The sequence below is a fragment of the Thamnophis sirtalis genome, unplaced genomic scaffold (assembly GCF_051295495.1).
Source record: "Thamnophis sirtalis isolate CommonGarterSnake01/CBP01778 unplaced genomic scaffold, rThaSir2_p1.2 scaffold_2, whole genome shotgun sequence".
In the NCBI taxonomy this organism is placed as follows: Eukaryota; Metazoa; Chordata; class Lepidosauria; order Squamata; family Natricidae; genus Thamnophis; species Thamnophis sirtalis.
This window is the reverse complement of record NW_028261382.1, coordinates 138,423,175-138,440,773: the sequence shown is the minus strand read 5'-3', so window position 1 is coordinate 138,440,773 and position 17,599 is coordinate 138,423,175. Positions and strand designations below refer to the sequence as shown.

At 40.3% G+C, this 17,599-nt stretch overlaps 1 protein-coding gene across 2 annotated transcripts; it reads right to left on the bottom strand.

The window, feature by feature from the left end:
• Positions 1–4,227: 4,227 nt before the first annotated feature.
• On the bottom strand, positions 4,228–16,683 carry CYP7A1 (cytochrome P450 family 7 subfamily A member 1). 2 transcript variants are annotated; one of them, XM_087707038.1, is made up of 6 exons: positions 16,591–16,683; positions 10,272–10,512; positions 8,471–9,084; positions 6,647–6,777; positions 6,196–6,371; positions 4,228–5,132 (listed from the first exon to the last, which is right to left on the bottom strand). In XM_087707038.1, exons 1-6 carry the CDS (start codon positions 16,647–16,649, stop codon positions 4,836–4,838), a joined length of 1,518 nt encoding a protein of 505 aa, XP_087563164.1. In that variant the 5' UTR covers positions 16,650–16,683; the 3' UTR covers positions 4,228–4,835. The 2 variants fall into 2 exon arrangements, with proteins under 2 accessions (XP_087563164.1, XP_013931182.2); XM_014075707.2 differs by lacking the exon at positions 16,591–16,683 and adding an exon at positions 11,207–11,312.
• Between the last annotated feature and the right edge of the window lie 916 nt (positions 16,684–17,599).

The window sequence follows — 17,599 nt, the reverse complement described above, 5'->3', positions numbered from 1 at the left end:
TGGTGGGTTCCTACCGGTTCGGACCAGTTCGGCCGAACCAGTAGTAGCTTGGCGGCCTGCGTCGCTGGAACTGGCAGCGACCCAGGCCTGCAATGGCATCCGGTTCTCTATGCAGTGTCATAGGCACCGCTATATTGTTTTTTGCTTCTGCGCATGCGCAGAGCAATTTTAATTGTATTGCAATTGCGCACGCAGCATGCATCAAGCACGCACGCACGGCGTGTACCTGAGCCATCCGGCAGTAGTCTCTGCTGGAACCAACCCCTGCCTTATTCCTTCTAATTTCAGTTTACACATCTCTTTGAGCCTTACAACACTGCCCTTTTCCCTGCAAAATAGCCTGTGTGGTTTTGAAAATCTATAAGATTCTTAGGGAACTCATGCAAGTGAATTGGGCATGTCTTTATGCTCACTTAGCCATTAGGGCTGTTTTAAGGAGCTATGTTTGCTTCTGTAACTCTCAGGACTTCACCAAGATTGCTGATATATGTGCTTGGCAGTGCTATTTTAGCTACATAAGACCCCCTATATAAGAATATATTTGTATATTGTTAATCCTAATAAGATACATAATTACTATGTATCTTATAATTGATATACTTTTTAATTCTGCAAATGCATTGATATAACATTTTCCCTTTCACTTTTTCTCATTCTTTTTTTTTCTATTCCCTTTTATTAGTTACAATCATGATAATAAAATACCATTCAATTTAGGATATCTGACAAATATATTAGTTCTTCAAATGCAGTTTTATACTCAGTTCATGAGAGATAATCTCTCTGCTTAGATTTATTAATTTTGTTTGAACAAAATTCAATTATATTTCGTATCAATGTTATAACAATGATTTAGAGGACTGTATATAGAGAATTGCTGAGCAAATAAATAATATTGAAGGAGATTATATTTATTTGTCTAGAGTGTTGGAAACTATATAAAAAGGATGTTATGTCAATGGGGTATAAACACATCCATTATGCAACCTCTTCTTTAATTTCGTTGAACAAAAATCTGTTTGCAGAGTGAGATCGAACACATTTGCAATTAAATCTCTGATGTAATAGTTTCAATGCTAATTAAGCATTATACTGATATCAACACTAATCTACTGCTTGCAGTTTTTTCTGAGGGGAAAAAAGTTGTTTTTATTTTGACCATGAATTTCCAAATCTCTTAAATGTTTTCTAGCAGTCGTTTCCAAGAAATGTTTATTTTAGGTACAGATAAATTGGTTATAGTTCTATAGAGTAAGCTGCCAATGGGTTGTTCCAGGTTTTCTACAGGGATAATAAGAATCCTATTTTGTGCTGAAGTGCTGACGTCCATGGGGTGTGAATATAGATTGTGTTGGGTAAAGAACTATTTCAAGTAATCTGATGATTTGAATGACGGTAGATTTGTGTGAAAAACACTGCTATCTCTTTTGAATTATTATAGTTGCCTTTATATTTAAAAATACAGTATAAATTTAGAAATAAAATTATAATGCTATAAATATTAGCATAACGTAACAGAAACATATTTTAATCTGCCATTCAGTTAACAATTTGTATAGTTATCTATACAAAGTAGTATACATAACTATACTATATATAGCATATTTAACATATCCCAAAACTATGTAGCATATCTAACATATCCCAAAACAGACACTTTCCAAAATACGTAAGAAATCAGATTAGGGAAAGTAGTATTTATTTATTTTATTTATTAAATTGTTTTGCTGCCAATGTCCCCTATAAGGTGACTCTGACTGGCTGGAGATATTCAGAAAGTCTGTAAGCCTAGCATAAATTGAGCCTTGCTTTCCTATTGTCCCCCTATAAATGTACGGTATTAAAGACAGAGATAAAAAAAACCCTTTATATTCTTAAGTTGCATTCTATATGATATATAATATACCACATAATAATTTAAATTCATAAGTGAGTCAGTATTCTGGATGCATATCTTACTTAGTGAGATATGAGCAACAGGATGTTGACTTGCAACATAATCACTAGATTAGAAAACTGAGTTTATCTAGAATAGTTTGGCTTTTGTTGGGCATAAGGCATACTGATCAAAATGTGCCCAAATTTGAAACTACCTTTCTTATACTTAGCAGGGAATTGTTGCATGTGGCATAGGTAAGACTGGGGCTGTAATCAACTTTCTCTATGATTCTAAAAACACCAGTTAATCAAAACTGTGATGGGTGGCAGAACTCAGTATCCATGAGCATCGCATAAAGAAGATTATGACTTGGAAATTAGGAGTAATATATGGCAAAGAGCATGAATAAAATAATTGGAAGAAAAAATATTTGTTCAATTAGGAAAAATAGAAACAGTGTTTTAGATCTGAATGAAGACAATCTTGTGCAATTATGCATTGAAGGGAAGCTGAATTATAATTATGAATAAGATAAATCAAATGTACTGTACGTTAGAAAGTATGATGTCATCTAGATCAGTGGTCTCCAACCAGAAGTGCTTTTCAGCCAGTTCTCTCTAGTTCAGGTGAGCAGGTAGTGGCTGCTGCGGGACGCTCTGCCCGCCCACCCACGCCGATGTAATGCGCTACCTTCTGCACATGCGCAGAAGGTGGTGCGCATGATCAGAAAGTGGTGCATGTGAGCGAAGTGAGCATGCGCTCATGCTCTCATTTGCAAACTGGTGGGGAAGGTAAGTGAATCCCACTACTCTATGACATATGCCGTGGTGATAGCATAACTTCTACTCAGCTATATTTTCTTTTAAATCCTTCCATTTTAATTTATAGGATGGCCTCAGATCCTAGTATGTTGAGAGCAGGAAAAAAAGAATTCCCTAGCTACTTTATCCGTGCCATGCATAACTTTAAACAGGTAGTCCTCGATTTACAATCAGAGGTGGGTTGCTGCTGGTTTGGCCCAGATCAGGAGAACTGGTAATAACAGCAGTGGGAGGCTCGGCCTACACTCACGGATGCTTCTGCGCATGCACAAGCAAGCGTGCATGCACGAGCAAGCCTGCATGCATGAGCAAGCCTGCATGCACTAGCAAGCACGCATGCACAAGCTAGCGCACATGCACGAGCAAGCGCGCATGCACAAGCGACCATGCATGCACAAGCGAGCACACATGCACGAGCGAGCACACATGCACAAGTGAACTGGTAGGAAAAAATTAGAACCACTGCTTACAATAATTCATTTAATGACCATTCAAAGTTACAACTGCACTGAAAAATGTGACTTATGACAGCTTTTCACAGTTACAACCTTTGCGGCATCCCATAATCATGTGATCAAAATTCAAATGCTTGGCAACTGGTTCATATTTATGATCGTTGCTGGGTCCCAAGGTCATGTGATCACTTTTTGCAACCTTCTGATAAGCAAAGTCAATGGTTAGTCAAATTCAATTAACAACAGGTTTGCTAACTTATTGACGGCAGTGAGTCACTTAACAACTGTGGCAACAAAAGTCATAAAATGGGGCAAAACTCACTTAAATGTATCAGTTAACAACATACATTTTGGGCTCAATTGTGATCGTAAGTCAAGGACTACCTGTACACTTCTATTTTTTCCACTTATCCTGTTCCATGTTAAAAATTCTTTGTCTAACTTCTGTGCATTTGCTTATAGCAAACACTTGGAGCAATCTTAATTGAAGGTAGACACTATTTTCAAAAGTACGTTCGCTCACCCTGATTCTGAGATAGGCGACACATGTGGATGGGATTTCTCCTTGCATTGATTTTAACAGTTGTTAGACTAAGAAAAGGAGGTTGGCTAGGGCAACTTGGGAACATCTATGTACTGTACTATTTTTTTTTTTAAAAAAAGAAGTGATATGAATCCATTTGCGGGCCTGAATCCTTATTGACTATTTTTTTTCATACTTCACTCATGTTAAAAAGTCTTTGCCTGCTTGTTTTGAAGGTTATTACAGGTTAAATAAATAGCAGCACGCCTTGTATTCCGTTTGATGTATTAAGAAGCTTGTGTAGTATTGTTGACTGTGCCAGAGAAAGAATAAAATAGTGTGAGGTTACTTTGGTCTATCAGTAAGTAAACTGACAGTGACTTTCTATTTGCTCATGACCCAGAATTCTTATTTTTCCCCTGACATTTTTCTCTGAATATCTTTTTAGATGTTACATATTGGTTGGTTCTGTAATAGAGGATGTCATTACCATTGGAAATTGTCTAAGCCAAAGAATAAGAAATCACTCTTAAAGCTTTCCAGGATGAATACAATATTTTATTGAAGAAAATAAAATCTATACTCAGTAATTATACACAAACAAACAAAAACCCACAATACCCATACCTTCAGCTAGAATGATGTTATAGATCTACAAAAAGCCATAAGGAAAGCTGGGCCAAAAGTATGAAATACTCTTCTAGTATTAGGATGAGTTTTGTACACATTTTATCAGTGTTCTAAAGTCTAACCGTGACCTTATGTTTGCAAGTTTTATTTACGTAAAAGGCAGCATGGTGCAAGATTGTTCCACTGCTTTTCAAAATGTGGTGAAGAAATCTTGTCTCTAACTTCAATCTGGAAGGCTTTGGGGTTACGAACGGTCAACCATTCTTTCATCTTTTCCCTTTACTCTGATCTGGTCTCAAAACCAATACAAGCACTTTTAGTGGACTGAAGTAGCTCTAGCGCTCACAAGCATCAGTCCAGAAATCTGATTTACATTGGGAAATATTTCCTGTACAACCATATAAAACAATGATAGCAGTTTCTCCAAACTGTCTCATTTTTTTCTAGTATATTGAAATACCCTTACTTGATGGATATTTCTACCTCTTTGGAGGACTGATGCTAAGATATAATAGTTCTCTTTATGTTCATGGAAGTTTTAATCTGTACTTGAACTCTATATCATTTGAAGGCTGCAAAACACCAAGTCCAGCTCGCGATTGATCCAAAGAAGGGCATTTTACATTCTTGTCAATTAGTTCCACTTCAAAATAGAAAAGCAAGAAAGTCAGAAATTGTTTGATTTCATTAATAGCAAACCATCTTCCAGGGCATTTTGCCAATCCTGTTCCAAATGGCATATAATAATATTTTAGTTTGCAACCATTACGATAGAAAGTTTTTTCTTCTCCATTTTCTCCAAGATAACGATCAAATTTGAATGTCTGTAACAAAATTCAAATCAGTGTATTTGTTAACTCAACAATTTCTATAGAAACCTTAAGATAATTTAAGAGTTGCAAATGATATTCTTTTTCCTGATGATTTGGAAACCAATTGCTGAATATGTTACTAGCCAGATAAATGAAATATGATGATATATTTCAGAATAATAAACAACATTCACTTAAAACATTGGATAAAATGTAAACATTTCAGATCAAATTAAAACAGCAGTTTGAATGGGAAAAATTTTGTATGACAAAATAAGCAATAAGCCCTATTTTATTTTTTACCCAATGAGTAGCTATAACCTTGATCTTTTGCATTTAGTTTGTCACTTCTAATGTTATCACTGTCCATAGATATTTTTTCTCTGCTCTCTACTTATTTCGGAAATTCTTTAGGGAGTAAGGTTTTTCCTCTTCATCATTAATGAGTATGGATTCAAAAGCAACAATCACTTTCTTTCAATCTATCTATTGTTTATTTATTAAATTTTTATCCTGTGACATACTTAAAGTGGTGTGAAAGAATATATGCAGATATTTTTCTTTCTTCTTTGCACTTTACTCTTTACTGTTTATATTTTTCTTCATTTGTATTTATCTTTGTATTGCAGACTTTATAAAAATTATCAACAGAGATTATTTGGCATCTAATTCTAATATTTATGACTACTTTCTTGCTATATCCCAAGTAGTGTGTTGTATATTACTTATTTCTACCAATGATCATGGTTTACTTAATAACCTCAATCCATTACTTTCCCAGTAATTTATCAACATCGGTAAAACATAATGTCTTTGGAAACTAAAACTGAAATAATTATTGAAATGATTTTTAAACTGATTAATTATATCATTATGAATGAAAAGTATTAATCCACCTAATTATTGGTAATAGTGAGACAAAGGTGAAGTCTGAACAAATACTGATATTATTCTGCCTAGGGTATTAAGTTTTTATCTGTGGGAGAATTCACTTAGCAAAATCCAAATTGTTTTATAATACAGAATAATTTCTTCCTATTCATAGTCAGGCAAACTTTTTTGTTGGAAAACTCACCAGTGGATCAGGATAAATTTCGGGATCAAGATGCAACAGCTGGGGATAAACAGCTATGATGTCGTCTTTGCGGATATTGTAGGAATCGCTGCCCAATTGCAAAATGAAATCTTTCTTTGCAACTCGGACTGTCATGGATGCACTGGAGAGTCTTAGTGCTTCTTTTATAATGCTATCTGTGTAAAAAGAGTAGAAATGAACTTTCATCTAAATGGAAGATAAACAACTGTGTTACTGTACCAATAGTGAAGTCAAAAGTAATCTGATCCAGTAAAAATAAAAAGCCAAAACCAATGCATGAACTGTTGTTCCAGCCAAGCATACTATATTTCATCATTAGAGCAGGACTAAGACTATTATCCAGCTGATTTGTTCTGATGATTAATGGTTTCTAAATTCTAACAGATGGGAGTTCAATTCATATTTTTCAGCAAAAGTTAACCAAGCGTACCTAATATAGGCATGTCATCTAGTTGTTTTTGATTCAACCAAATGGGCTTCCTGCTTGAACAGATCTTTTCACCAGCATCTTTTAGCACTCTTTCAGCCTCTTTTGTAGCTGCTTTCATTGCACTGGGATTCCTGAAAGAGAAAGACATGGTGAAATCACAATATAAATGTTTATTATTAATCATCTGTGTTGACCATCTTGCTGACATTAATCTAAGCCATACAATGAACATTAATAAAAATGAGTTATTACAGTCATTGTGCACTATCCTCAGAAACAGCTCCAGGTTGTGATGAGTTTCAGGCAGGCCTTGCCATGATAATCATATCTTTAAAAAACCAAAACAGGAAGCATGGACATTGCAGCATTTCTATCTTGACTCAGCTATGAAAATGTGGTTGCATGGCTCAGTTTGCTTATGGAAATGTTCTGTCTATATCCTCTCTAGGGATCCCACTATCAAAATGTATTCTGAAAGTTTGTTTTAATTTCATATACTCCAAAAAGAGACAATTGAGAAGTTATTTCATCCTACGTACTGGAGACTCAAGCATCAGAACCTGGAAATTGGCATGTTGCAACTTTAACAGAACTAAATTTATATTTCTGAAGCAATTATGCTTAAACAAGTCACACAATTATTGTATGCTATTGAGTTCAGCCTTTTTTACAACCCTTAAGGCATATTAAATAATTCAATCATGTTTATTAGGATTCAGTTCAGTTTTCCAAGATGTAAGAGATTCATTTTCTCTCAGATTAATGGTAAATGAATCAATATGGGACATGTATCATCAGAATTACCTCACCAGTGCTCTTAAATGTTATTGCCAAATATTAGGATGCTGCAAGCATTTGTTACAGGGTACTTACACAATCTAACTTTAAGCAAATATAAATGGCTTTTTAAAGAGTTTATTTTAATGCTCTTTCTTTTGTAATATTGGTTTCATGAGACTCCTTATCTTCAGAGATGTTATCTGAAAGATTCCTGGCCATCATGGAATTGGTAAATGCAGATTATCCTGAACAAATCCTGAACTTCTGTCCAGCATAAGCTTTATGAGTGTTCTGATTTGAAGTCATTAGGTAATATTGGTTTCTTACAGTCTGTCTGTCCTAAGCTTTGTAACAAAAATGGAAGATATAAATAGTGTTTTGCAAAGTAATAACCTGCAGTACAATTGCAAAAGAACTGGTTATTCAATTCTTCCCAGTTTTGAGGGCATATGCATTGCTCATTTCTTAACAAACCATGTCTATCATGGTTATGGTGTCAGGTGCAAAAGATCAGGTCCACATGTGAAGGTCCAATTTAACTGATTTATTGCTAAAAGCCTATGTACAGAAATATGCTCAACTTATAGTCAAGTTAATGGGTCAATGGCAATCAAGATGTGGAGGGGATTGTGGATTTTCTCTGTGGCTAAGTAATGATTCTAGTCCAGGGGTGTCAAATTGGAGGCCTGTGAGTCGGATGTGTCATATGCAGGCCATGCCCAACCCAGCTCCATGAAGAGAAAAAATGTAAAATGTCATGTGATTGCAACGTGATGCTGTGAGTTTGACATCCATATTCTCAGCTGATCCCTTTTTTTATTTGTCTTCTGACTCTGCCACTCCTTTTCTATAGAGCTCTAATAAATCATGTGTCTGAAATCAGACAGGCAGAATAAAATGTTTAACAAATATCATTAATGTATTTAAAAATATTCATCCAGCATATCAATTACTACTCATATCACCATTTAATCAACTAGTAAATAAACTGACCGTAATAAATAGAAATACTTTTCTTGTTGACCACTATTGGTATGAACTCACCTAATAAGATAGAATGAACTCCAAAATGTAGCAGGTATTGTGTTAGCTTGCGATGCCCACAGGATTGCAAGATGTGTCTTTGCTTTATCCATATCATCAAAGGTGGACAATGTATCATTCAAGTACATACGGAGAGAAATGAGTTCAGAAATGTTTTCTCTTTTTTTAAGGTTCTCATGGAGCAGAGCCTCAGCTAGCTTCTCTCGTGCACTGTAGGCATTTTTAAATAGATGGATTGGAAGACCAGCTACAAGAGCTGGGAAGATTTGGTCAAATTCCTTGAAGTTCTCTAGGGTACTGAGGATACGTGCTCTCTGGGCTTGTTGACTAGAAGCAAGGACCTTCTCATGATGTGTATTAAATTCTGTACCAAAAAGTGTTAAAAACCCAGATTCAAACATCACACGATAGCAGAATTCATAAAGCTTATCAGTGACCCAGTCATTGAGATTCATTTTTTCTGCACTTGACTCCACCATGACATAATGCAGGTTCTCCATCATAGTTTCACTGAGAAATGTTAAGGCATTACCCTGCAATTTTCTTATGATGGTATGGTGCATATTCTCAGTAGTGAATCCATCGCTTGGATCAATGCTTGCGTGTCCAAAGGCCTGCCACCAAATATTGAGAATGTTAATTGCCACTAATTAGTTATCTAATCTCTTGTCCCATCCCTCTACTCATCCTATTTTGATGGCATTTAACCCACCACAAATCATCTTAAAGGAAGAACTGAATGGCACGACTTAGAGTGTTGTATGTCCTGGTCTAGCTAAATAATAATGGGCATCTGAAATTGAAAGTACTTTATTTTTTCTATAATTTAAAAGGGGAAGAAAACCATAGGGATGAGGTATACTTATATAGCCTACTAATAGATTCTGAGTGATAGAGTACAGCCCATTTAGAATCCTCATTTAGTAACCATTTAAACTCCAGAAATTCATCTACAATAGGAAATGGATTTACATCCATCATTGGCTTTATATGGTGGATGAGAAAATATTAGAAAATACTAAATCTGAAACCAATCTAAAACCTATTTTCCAGATTAAACATAATAATGATTGTCTCTATGGCAGAAAATTTATACTTCAAATAATTTGTTGTTATTGTATGTATTTTGACAAATGGAGCATTTTTCAACAGTAGTCTAAATTACAGAGGTGGGAAGATAAAATTTGACACTGAACTGGTGCCTTTATTTGAAAGATATAAATCAAGCTGATACTGGTCTGAGGGCAAATATTATCAGGAAAGGAAGCACAAAATTACACTCTAAATCAGTCAGACCAATCACTAAACTGATACTAAGTTAGAATTCGACATTTATATTCTTGCTTTCTCTGCTATTGTTATATGTCTTTTGAAAATAAATAATTTAAAGTGAAATTTCTAGGTATAATTGGAAGTTAGTCCCAATGAGTGCATAGGAATTGTACAATAAATTCATCTGTATTCCTGTAATTCATCTTTTTAAGCACGCTGGCATTGATTAATCAAAATCAATTTTGATATACATTAAGAAAGAGTCCTTTAGATTGTAAATGAAGTAGAGGCTGAACTCTAAGTAAGACAAAGCAATAAGCATATTTATTGTGAAATTTGGTTTCACCCCATTGAACTTAAAAGTTTGAATCTGGAGAATATCAGGACAGCATCCTTAGATTGTGCTAACAACCCCAAACCCCACACAAATCAGTATTTGGTGGCATGGTTTTTAAACTGAGCCCTTCACCTTGCCCACCTTTAACAGAAGAAGAACTTTATTACGATAGTTATTCTTTTGAAATGCTACCTTTGCTGAAGTTGCAAAATGGAATTTTTTCCAGTCCAAGTTTCTTCCTTGTTGCATCACTGCATGATAGGAGAAAGGATCTGTAAGGAAATGAACATATTTTCCAGCCAATTGGCATGTGAAAGTAGGACCATGCTTCTTTTGTCTTTCCCTGAGGAATTTGAGAGGATTGGCCCCAAACTGTAAAGCACAGCCAAGATATGGAAGCATTCCATTCTCCAAAGGTGGCTCCCCTTGACGTCTAAAGAAAGGAATATATATATTCATATTTACATAGAGTGTAAATTTACAAAATAAATTAATATTTGCAATAGTGGTAAATATCTGTACCTCAGGTGTAGGATGAGATCCCCTAAACTCCGCTCAAGATGTTACCCAGCCCAGTAAAGAAATGTTCAGAAACCAACCCACAAGCTGGGAGATCAAACCCTCATAAATTAAGGTCAAATTTGCCTTGATGTCTGCTGTGCAAACACTATTTATAACTTGGTACTTTCACCATTACTAGGAAGACTTTGCTCTCCCCTGAGTGATAAATCTACTGAGGAGGTAGTAGAGAATTGATGAGAACTCAGTGATTTGAATCCAGTCTGGAAGCTTAATATAGCTCCAATAATTAGAATGCCTCAGACCGATTGCAAATCAAATTCAATAAAATCTATGTGCCAAGCTAAATATATCATTTATACTTTGTTTACTTTGGGGAAGTTTATCTAACCCTTTGAATAAAATGCTGATTCATGATAAAATATGAATAATCTATTTATATATTATTACAATGCTTTCCTATACGTATACACATGAACAATCAATTATTGTATCAATTAGTTAATAAAAGCTTAAACACATTTTTTTTCAAAAAGAAATCTATAATATTATTAAAAGGGAGGAAAATCACAGTTCATGAAAGAATGTTTGAAAGTAATTTTCCTTACCTTCTTCTTACTCCCAGAAAATACCACAAACTACCACACAATATCATCATTGCTACCCATGTCAAAAGCAAAGCCAACATGTCAGATAACTATAATAAACTCCAAAAATGATACTAGTCTGAGACTAGTTCAGGCAATTTTGAAGGTCCACCTCTTAGATTCAGCAGGCTCACCTATTTATTTCACTGAACTAAAATAACCTGTGCAAGCTATTAATTAACTATTTCTGTACAAAATTTCTATGCTTGCCTCTGAAGCAAAAGCTTTGTGAAAAATTGGATTGCACACCTTAGATTTGACCTTGAGCTGATTATCACTTATCAGGAAAGGTTCAAAGTAATCAAAGAAATTGACAGCTGATATTTTAAAGGTCTATCAGATGTGTTTTCATCTATCAAATAGATGTAACAAATACAGTTTATAGTTCAAGTCTTGGCTTTATGTAATAACTCCACATACCCACTGAGTTATCTGGAATATCACCACCTACTTTTGCCTTAGGCAGCCTTCTCTAAGCTGTTGCCCTCCAAACTGTTACATTACAACTTACTGTGTGGGCTGAGAATTATGGAAGTTGTAGTCTAATATATCTAAGAAGAAAAAGAAAGAAAGGAATCTATCTTTGCCCACGATGACAGGTGAATTTTGTTGCCTGTTACTAGAGTTGTGCCATACTTTAGATTTGATTTGAAGGCAAAGGGACACTTGCGACATTTAGTCATTTAGTCATTTATTAAAATTTATAGGCCGCCCTTTTCCCTGAGGGGACTCAGGGCGGCTTAAAATCACAAGGGAGGGGGGTGCAGTACCAAAAAACAAAACAAAATGTGAACAAAGAAAAGTAATAAAACACAACTTTCGTTCAGCAATCAAACACTCGGGCGGGTGAATTGGGAACCTATCCCCAGGCCTGCTGGGAGAGCCAGATCTTGAGGGCTGCGCGGAAGGTCTGGATGGTGGTGAGGGTACGGATCTCAACGGGGAGATCGTTCCACAGGGTCGGAGCTGCAACAGAAAAGGCTCTCCTCCGTGTGGTCACCAGTCGGCATTGACTGGCAGATGGGATTCGGAGGAGGCCCAGTCTGTGCGATCTAATTGGTCGAAGGGAGGTAATCGGCAGAAGGCGGTCTCTCAAGTACCCAGATCCACTACCATGGAGTGCTTTAAAGGTGGTCATCAGTACCCTGAAGCACACCCAGAGACCGACAGGTAGCCAGTGCAGCTCGCGGAGGACGGGTGTAACGTGGGCGAACCGCGGTGCGCCCACTATCACTCGCGCGGCTGCATTCTGGACTAACTGTAGTCGCCGGATGCACTTCAAGGGCAACCCCATGTAGAGCCCATTGCAGTATTCCAGCCTAGAGATCACAAGGGCTCGAGTGACTGTTGTGAGAGCCTCCCGGTCTAGGTAGGGCCGCAACTGGCGGACCAGGCGAACCTGGGCAAATGCCCCCCTGGTCACAGCTGACAGCTGGTGGTCAAAAGTCAGCTGTGGGTCCAGGAGGACTCCTAAGTTGCGGACCCTATCTGAGGGGTATAAAATTTGACCCCCCAGCCTAAGTGTTGGTACATTAGCCAAATTATTGGGAGGGAAGCACAACAGCCACTCGGTCTTGTCTGGGTTGAGTACCAGTTTGTTAGCGCTCATCCAGTTCTTAACGGCCTCAAGACCCTGGTTCATCACGTCCACCGCTTCATTGAGTTGGCACGGGGCGGACAGATACAGTTGCGTATCGTCCGCATATTGGTGGTATTTTATCCCGTGCCTCCAAATGATCTCGCCCAGCGGTTTCATGTATATGTTAAATAGTAGGGGGGATAAGACCGAACCCTGCAGCACCCCACATGTTAGGGGCCTCAGGGACAATCTCTGCCCCCCGACCAACACCGACTGCGACCTGTCCGAGAGGTAGGAGGAGAACCACTGCAAAACAGTGCCTCCCACTCCCACCTCCTGCAGTCGTCGCAGAAGGATACCATGGTCGATGGTATCGAAAGCCGCTGAGAGGTCAAGGAGAACCAGGATGGACGCATAGCCTCCATCTCTGGCCCTCCAGAGATCATCGGTCAATGCGACCAAAGCGGTTTCTGTGCTGTAACCAGGTCTGAAGCCAGACTGGAAGGGGTCAAGATAACTAGCTTCCTCCAAGGCCCGTTGAAGCTGGAAGGCCACCACCTTCTCAACAACCTTCCCAATAAAGGGGAGGTTGGAGACAGGACGAAAGTTGTTTAAAATGGCTGGATCCAAGGATGGTTTCTTCAGGAGGGGTCTCACCACCGCCGTTTTAAGTACGGCGGGGAAGTGCCCCTCCCGAAGGGAGGCGGTCACGACCGCCTGGATCCAGCCATGTGTCACCTCCCTGCTGTTGGCAACCAGCCAGGAGGGACACGGGTCCAGAATACAGGTGGAGGCACTTACAGCTCGAATGGCCTTGTCCACATCCCCAGAGGCAACATCCTGGAACTCAACCCAGAGATGATTTGCCAAGTGGTCCTCCTGTGTCTCGGCTGGATCTACTGCGGTGGAGTCCAAGTCCGATCGAAACCGAGCTACTTTGTCCGCCAAGAATTGAGCATAGTCCTCAGCCCTACCCTGCAAGGGGTCTCCCGCATCCCTCCTGTTAAGGAGGGAGCGGGTTATCCTAAACAGGGCGGCTGGGCGTGACTCGGCGGACGCAACCAAGGCAGAAATATATGATCTTTTGGCAGTTCTTAATGCTCGGACATAGTCCTTGGTGCAGATAGTTAGAAGTGCTCGGTTCGCCTCGGACTTATCGGACCTCCACGGGTGCTCTAGGCATCTCCTCCGGCGTTTCTTCTCCGGGAGCTCCTCGGTGAACCAAGGAGGCCTCCGGGATCCACTGACCCGGAGGGGCCGTAGTGGCGCAATCCGATCAAGAGACTCCGATGCCGCCGAATGCCAGGCGGCAACCAGAGTCTCCGCCGAACTGTGGGCGAGAGTATCAGGAATGACCCCAAGCTCCGTCTGGAACCTCAACGGGTCCATAAGTCGCCTGGGGCGGAACCACCTGGTCGGTTCCTCCTCCCTACGGTGGGGGTTTGGCCTCCGGAAGTCAAGCCTCAGTAGGCAGTGGTCTGACCACGACAGGGGTATGATCTCATTACCCCTCAGACCAAGATCACACATCCACTGCTCCGAGAGGAATACGAGGTCGAGCATGTGACCCGCTGCATGGGTTGGGCCCCGAATTACCTGGGTCAAGCCCATGGCTGTCATGGAAGCCATGAACTCCTGCGCCCCATCAGAGCGTTCACCGAGCGATGGCAAATTGAAGTCCCCCAGAACTATAAGCCTGGGGAACTCAACTGCCAGCTCGGCTACTGACTCGAGGAGCGAGGGGAGGGATGCTGCAACGCAGTTGGGAGGCAGGTACGTTAGCAGCAAACCCACTTGACCCTTGAGGTCCAACTTTATCAGCAGGGACTCACACCCGACAAGCTCCGGAGCAGGGACCCTACGAGGTAACAGAGACTCCCGGATAACAATAGCCACACCGCCACCCCTTCCCTGGGCTCTCGGCTGATGAAGCACCTGAAATCCCTCTGGGCACATCTCTACAAGGGGGACTCCTCCTTCTGTGCCCAGCCAGGTTTCAGTAATACATGCCAGGTCTGCCCTCTCGTCAACAATTAAGTCCCGGATGAGAGGAGCTTTGTGTACAACAGACCTGGCATTTAGCGACAACAGCCTGAGACCAGGGTCCTGACTACTCGCGCCATCTGGTCTTGGAGTGGGGCTCATAGGGCCGGAAGGAGGGATCTCTGTGATGTAGCGAACCCTCCTTCCCCGGTAATGGCCAGCCCTAAAGTCCCCGCCATATCTGCCCCTCCCCGTAATGACCGTAATGCTCCGACCCACTCCCGTGACAGTAGTCCCCCCAACCACCCCCGCCTTCCCGGGCAGGCCCTCCGAATCAAACATTCTCATTTATCCACTCTAACAATTCCCACGTAATATTTAAAACATATAAAAATACAATAGTAACAATTAATAAAAGTGGGCCATTCATTCAATTCCAGCCAACTCCCATACACTCAACATACCATTTTAAAATTGCGCAATTATAATGTATAGTAAATATGGAAACAGTGGAGGAAGCGGTGATCCGCTCCTCTCCCTTCTTATGTCCTGGGGAGATGTCCTTGGCCACCAAGTCAAAAGTGCGTAATATATAAGGTGGCTGTATACAAGCAGGATTGAATGTGAAGATCCAAAATTCATAGGCGGCAACCATGTAGTCTTACCCCGCTGGTGAAGGTTAGCGGGCTGTATATTCAAAAGTCTCTTTCCTAAAGATGGATAAGGGCCCCAATGTAGGGGGCCAGAGTTCGAGGCTGACTTGTGCCACTCTAGCAGATGGAGGGAAAAGTACTGGTGTTTTCGGGGCTCAGTCCTCGCCACTGCAGCCGCCATCCTCTATCGCTCCCTGCCAGCTCAGCCACAATCCTACTCCTCCTAATGGTTAAGTAAGCCGGGAGCAAAGTCCGGAGGAGGCTACAACGACGCAGGGCCCAGTTCAAAGATTGTCCTCTTCCCTGCCCGGGTAAGCACACCAGTCAGCCTAGGACGGCCAGGTCTTTCCTGGGGGCCGCAGGAGAAGGCAGCAGATAATAAATAGTAGGATAGGTAACAGATAGTAAGGTGAGCAAAGATAGATCCGAGGGGAGGGGGGGGGCGTCTGGGACGGCAGCAAACACAACCATTCAATCCGTCACTCCGCAGTTTCAATGCAGCCTCCGACAGCCCCCTTCTTTAAGATGAAAAGCTAAGTTGAAAATTAACCCCTCTCAGCTCACTAGTCACCAGGGCTCACAGTCACAGTCACAATCACTCGGCTCCAGCAAGGTCAAACAGGCTGGCCAGAACAGGAAGATGTAAAGATGTAAATGTTGTGAGTCAGCTGTTTGGCGCCGCCATCTTTCCCTCCACGCTTTCCTCCACGCTTTCCTTCTAACTCCAGCAGCTGCTGTTCCGCTGCTCAGGGGCGACTAATAGGACCAGGGGCCAGCAGATAAATGGCCAGGGGGCTCACCAGGCAGCACCAGGGGCTTCCAGAAATCCTAGGTGGTAAGGTGGTAAGGGGAGACGCCGAACGTCCGCGCGCCGCTATCGCCGCCGCGCACCGCCGTCGCCGCCGTCCTCACACAGCTGGACAACCCAGGCTGCCGCTGTGGGGAAACGCTAAGCCTCCGGATTTCTTCGGGTCCTTTGGGTTCCGCAGGTCTTAGACTCTCCCAGGGACTCTTTCCAAAAATTTTGCGGTCCGTTTGGAGGCTTCCCGGTGCTTTTTCGCCAAGTTTGCATGGAGCGAAAAAGCCCGGTCGCCATTCCAAACCCGGTTAGACATTGTCTAACCATTCACCTGCAGCTCCTTAAGGCAGCTGGACCTTTCCATGGAATTATGCAGCTGTTCTCTACCATTGCAGCATGATCTCAGGAAAAGATGGATTTGGCTGAGGGAGTTGCAGGCATATGCTTGCATGCTCTCAGACATCTATTTGCCTGTGAATCTGAAGTCCTGTCCAATTCCATTCCTATGTCTTGCAAAAAGAAATTTGTTTTCACTTTCTAGATTTCATCCCCAGTCCTAGCACAAAGGAAATAAATGTTGGTAGAAATCTGTTGTATACTATTGGCCTATTATACAAAGTAGTTGCAGCCTAAGTTCATTAAGCTTCAATAACTTTTTTATAAGGGAAAGAAAGAGCTGTAGATGAATTATCTGAATAAAAAGGAAATTATGTTCTCTAACTAATACCTAATACCTGTCTTTCCAAACAATAAGATTCAGAGATATATTATATATTCCTAGAATGGGATTGTTTGATGTAGACTGAAATACAGTGCCTAAATAAGGATCAAGGAAAGAATGTTAAATAATATCCCAAACTTTTTATTTATCCTACCAAATTTTCTATTTTACCATGTGAAATTATTAAAAAAAAATATCAAACTATAAAAACCTAAGCATTCAGAATTTCCACTAGAGGGAGCAATAAATTTCTATGCAATTCTGTAAATAATTAAGAAATACAGTACACAGAAGGAAAATCTAGTGTTCATTTTTATATGAATGTGGGATTTGGAACACATTTTTTTTCTTTTTCCCCTTTGAAGCTTTTTTTTTTAGAATTAATGTGGATGCATGTATCTCTTCCAATCTTTTGGTCATCTTGACAGGAGACTCATCCTGAGATCTAGAAAGGAGACAGAACTCTTGAGGTTTTGTACTTTTCAGAAGCATTTTTAACCATCTGCCATGGCATTCCTCTAGGTATGCCAGCTGGGATGGAGTTTAGGACCACTACTGGTTTTGCATTATTGTTGAGTTATAGAGAATTGTAGAGTTATAGAAAGTTATAGAGAAACCA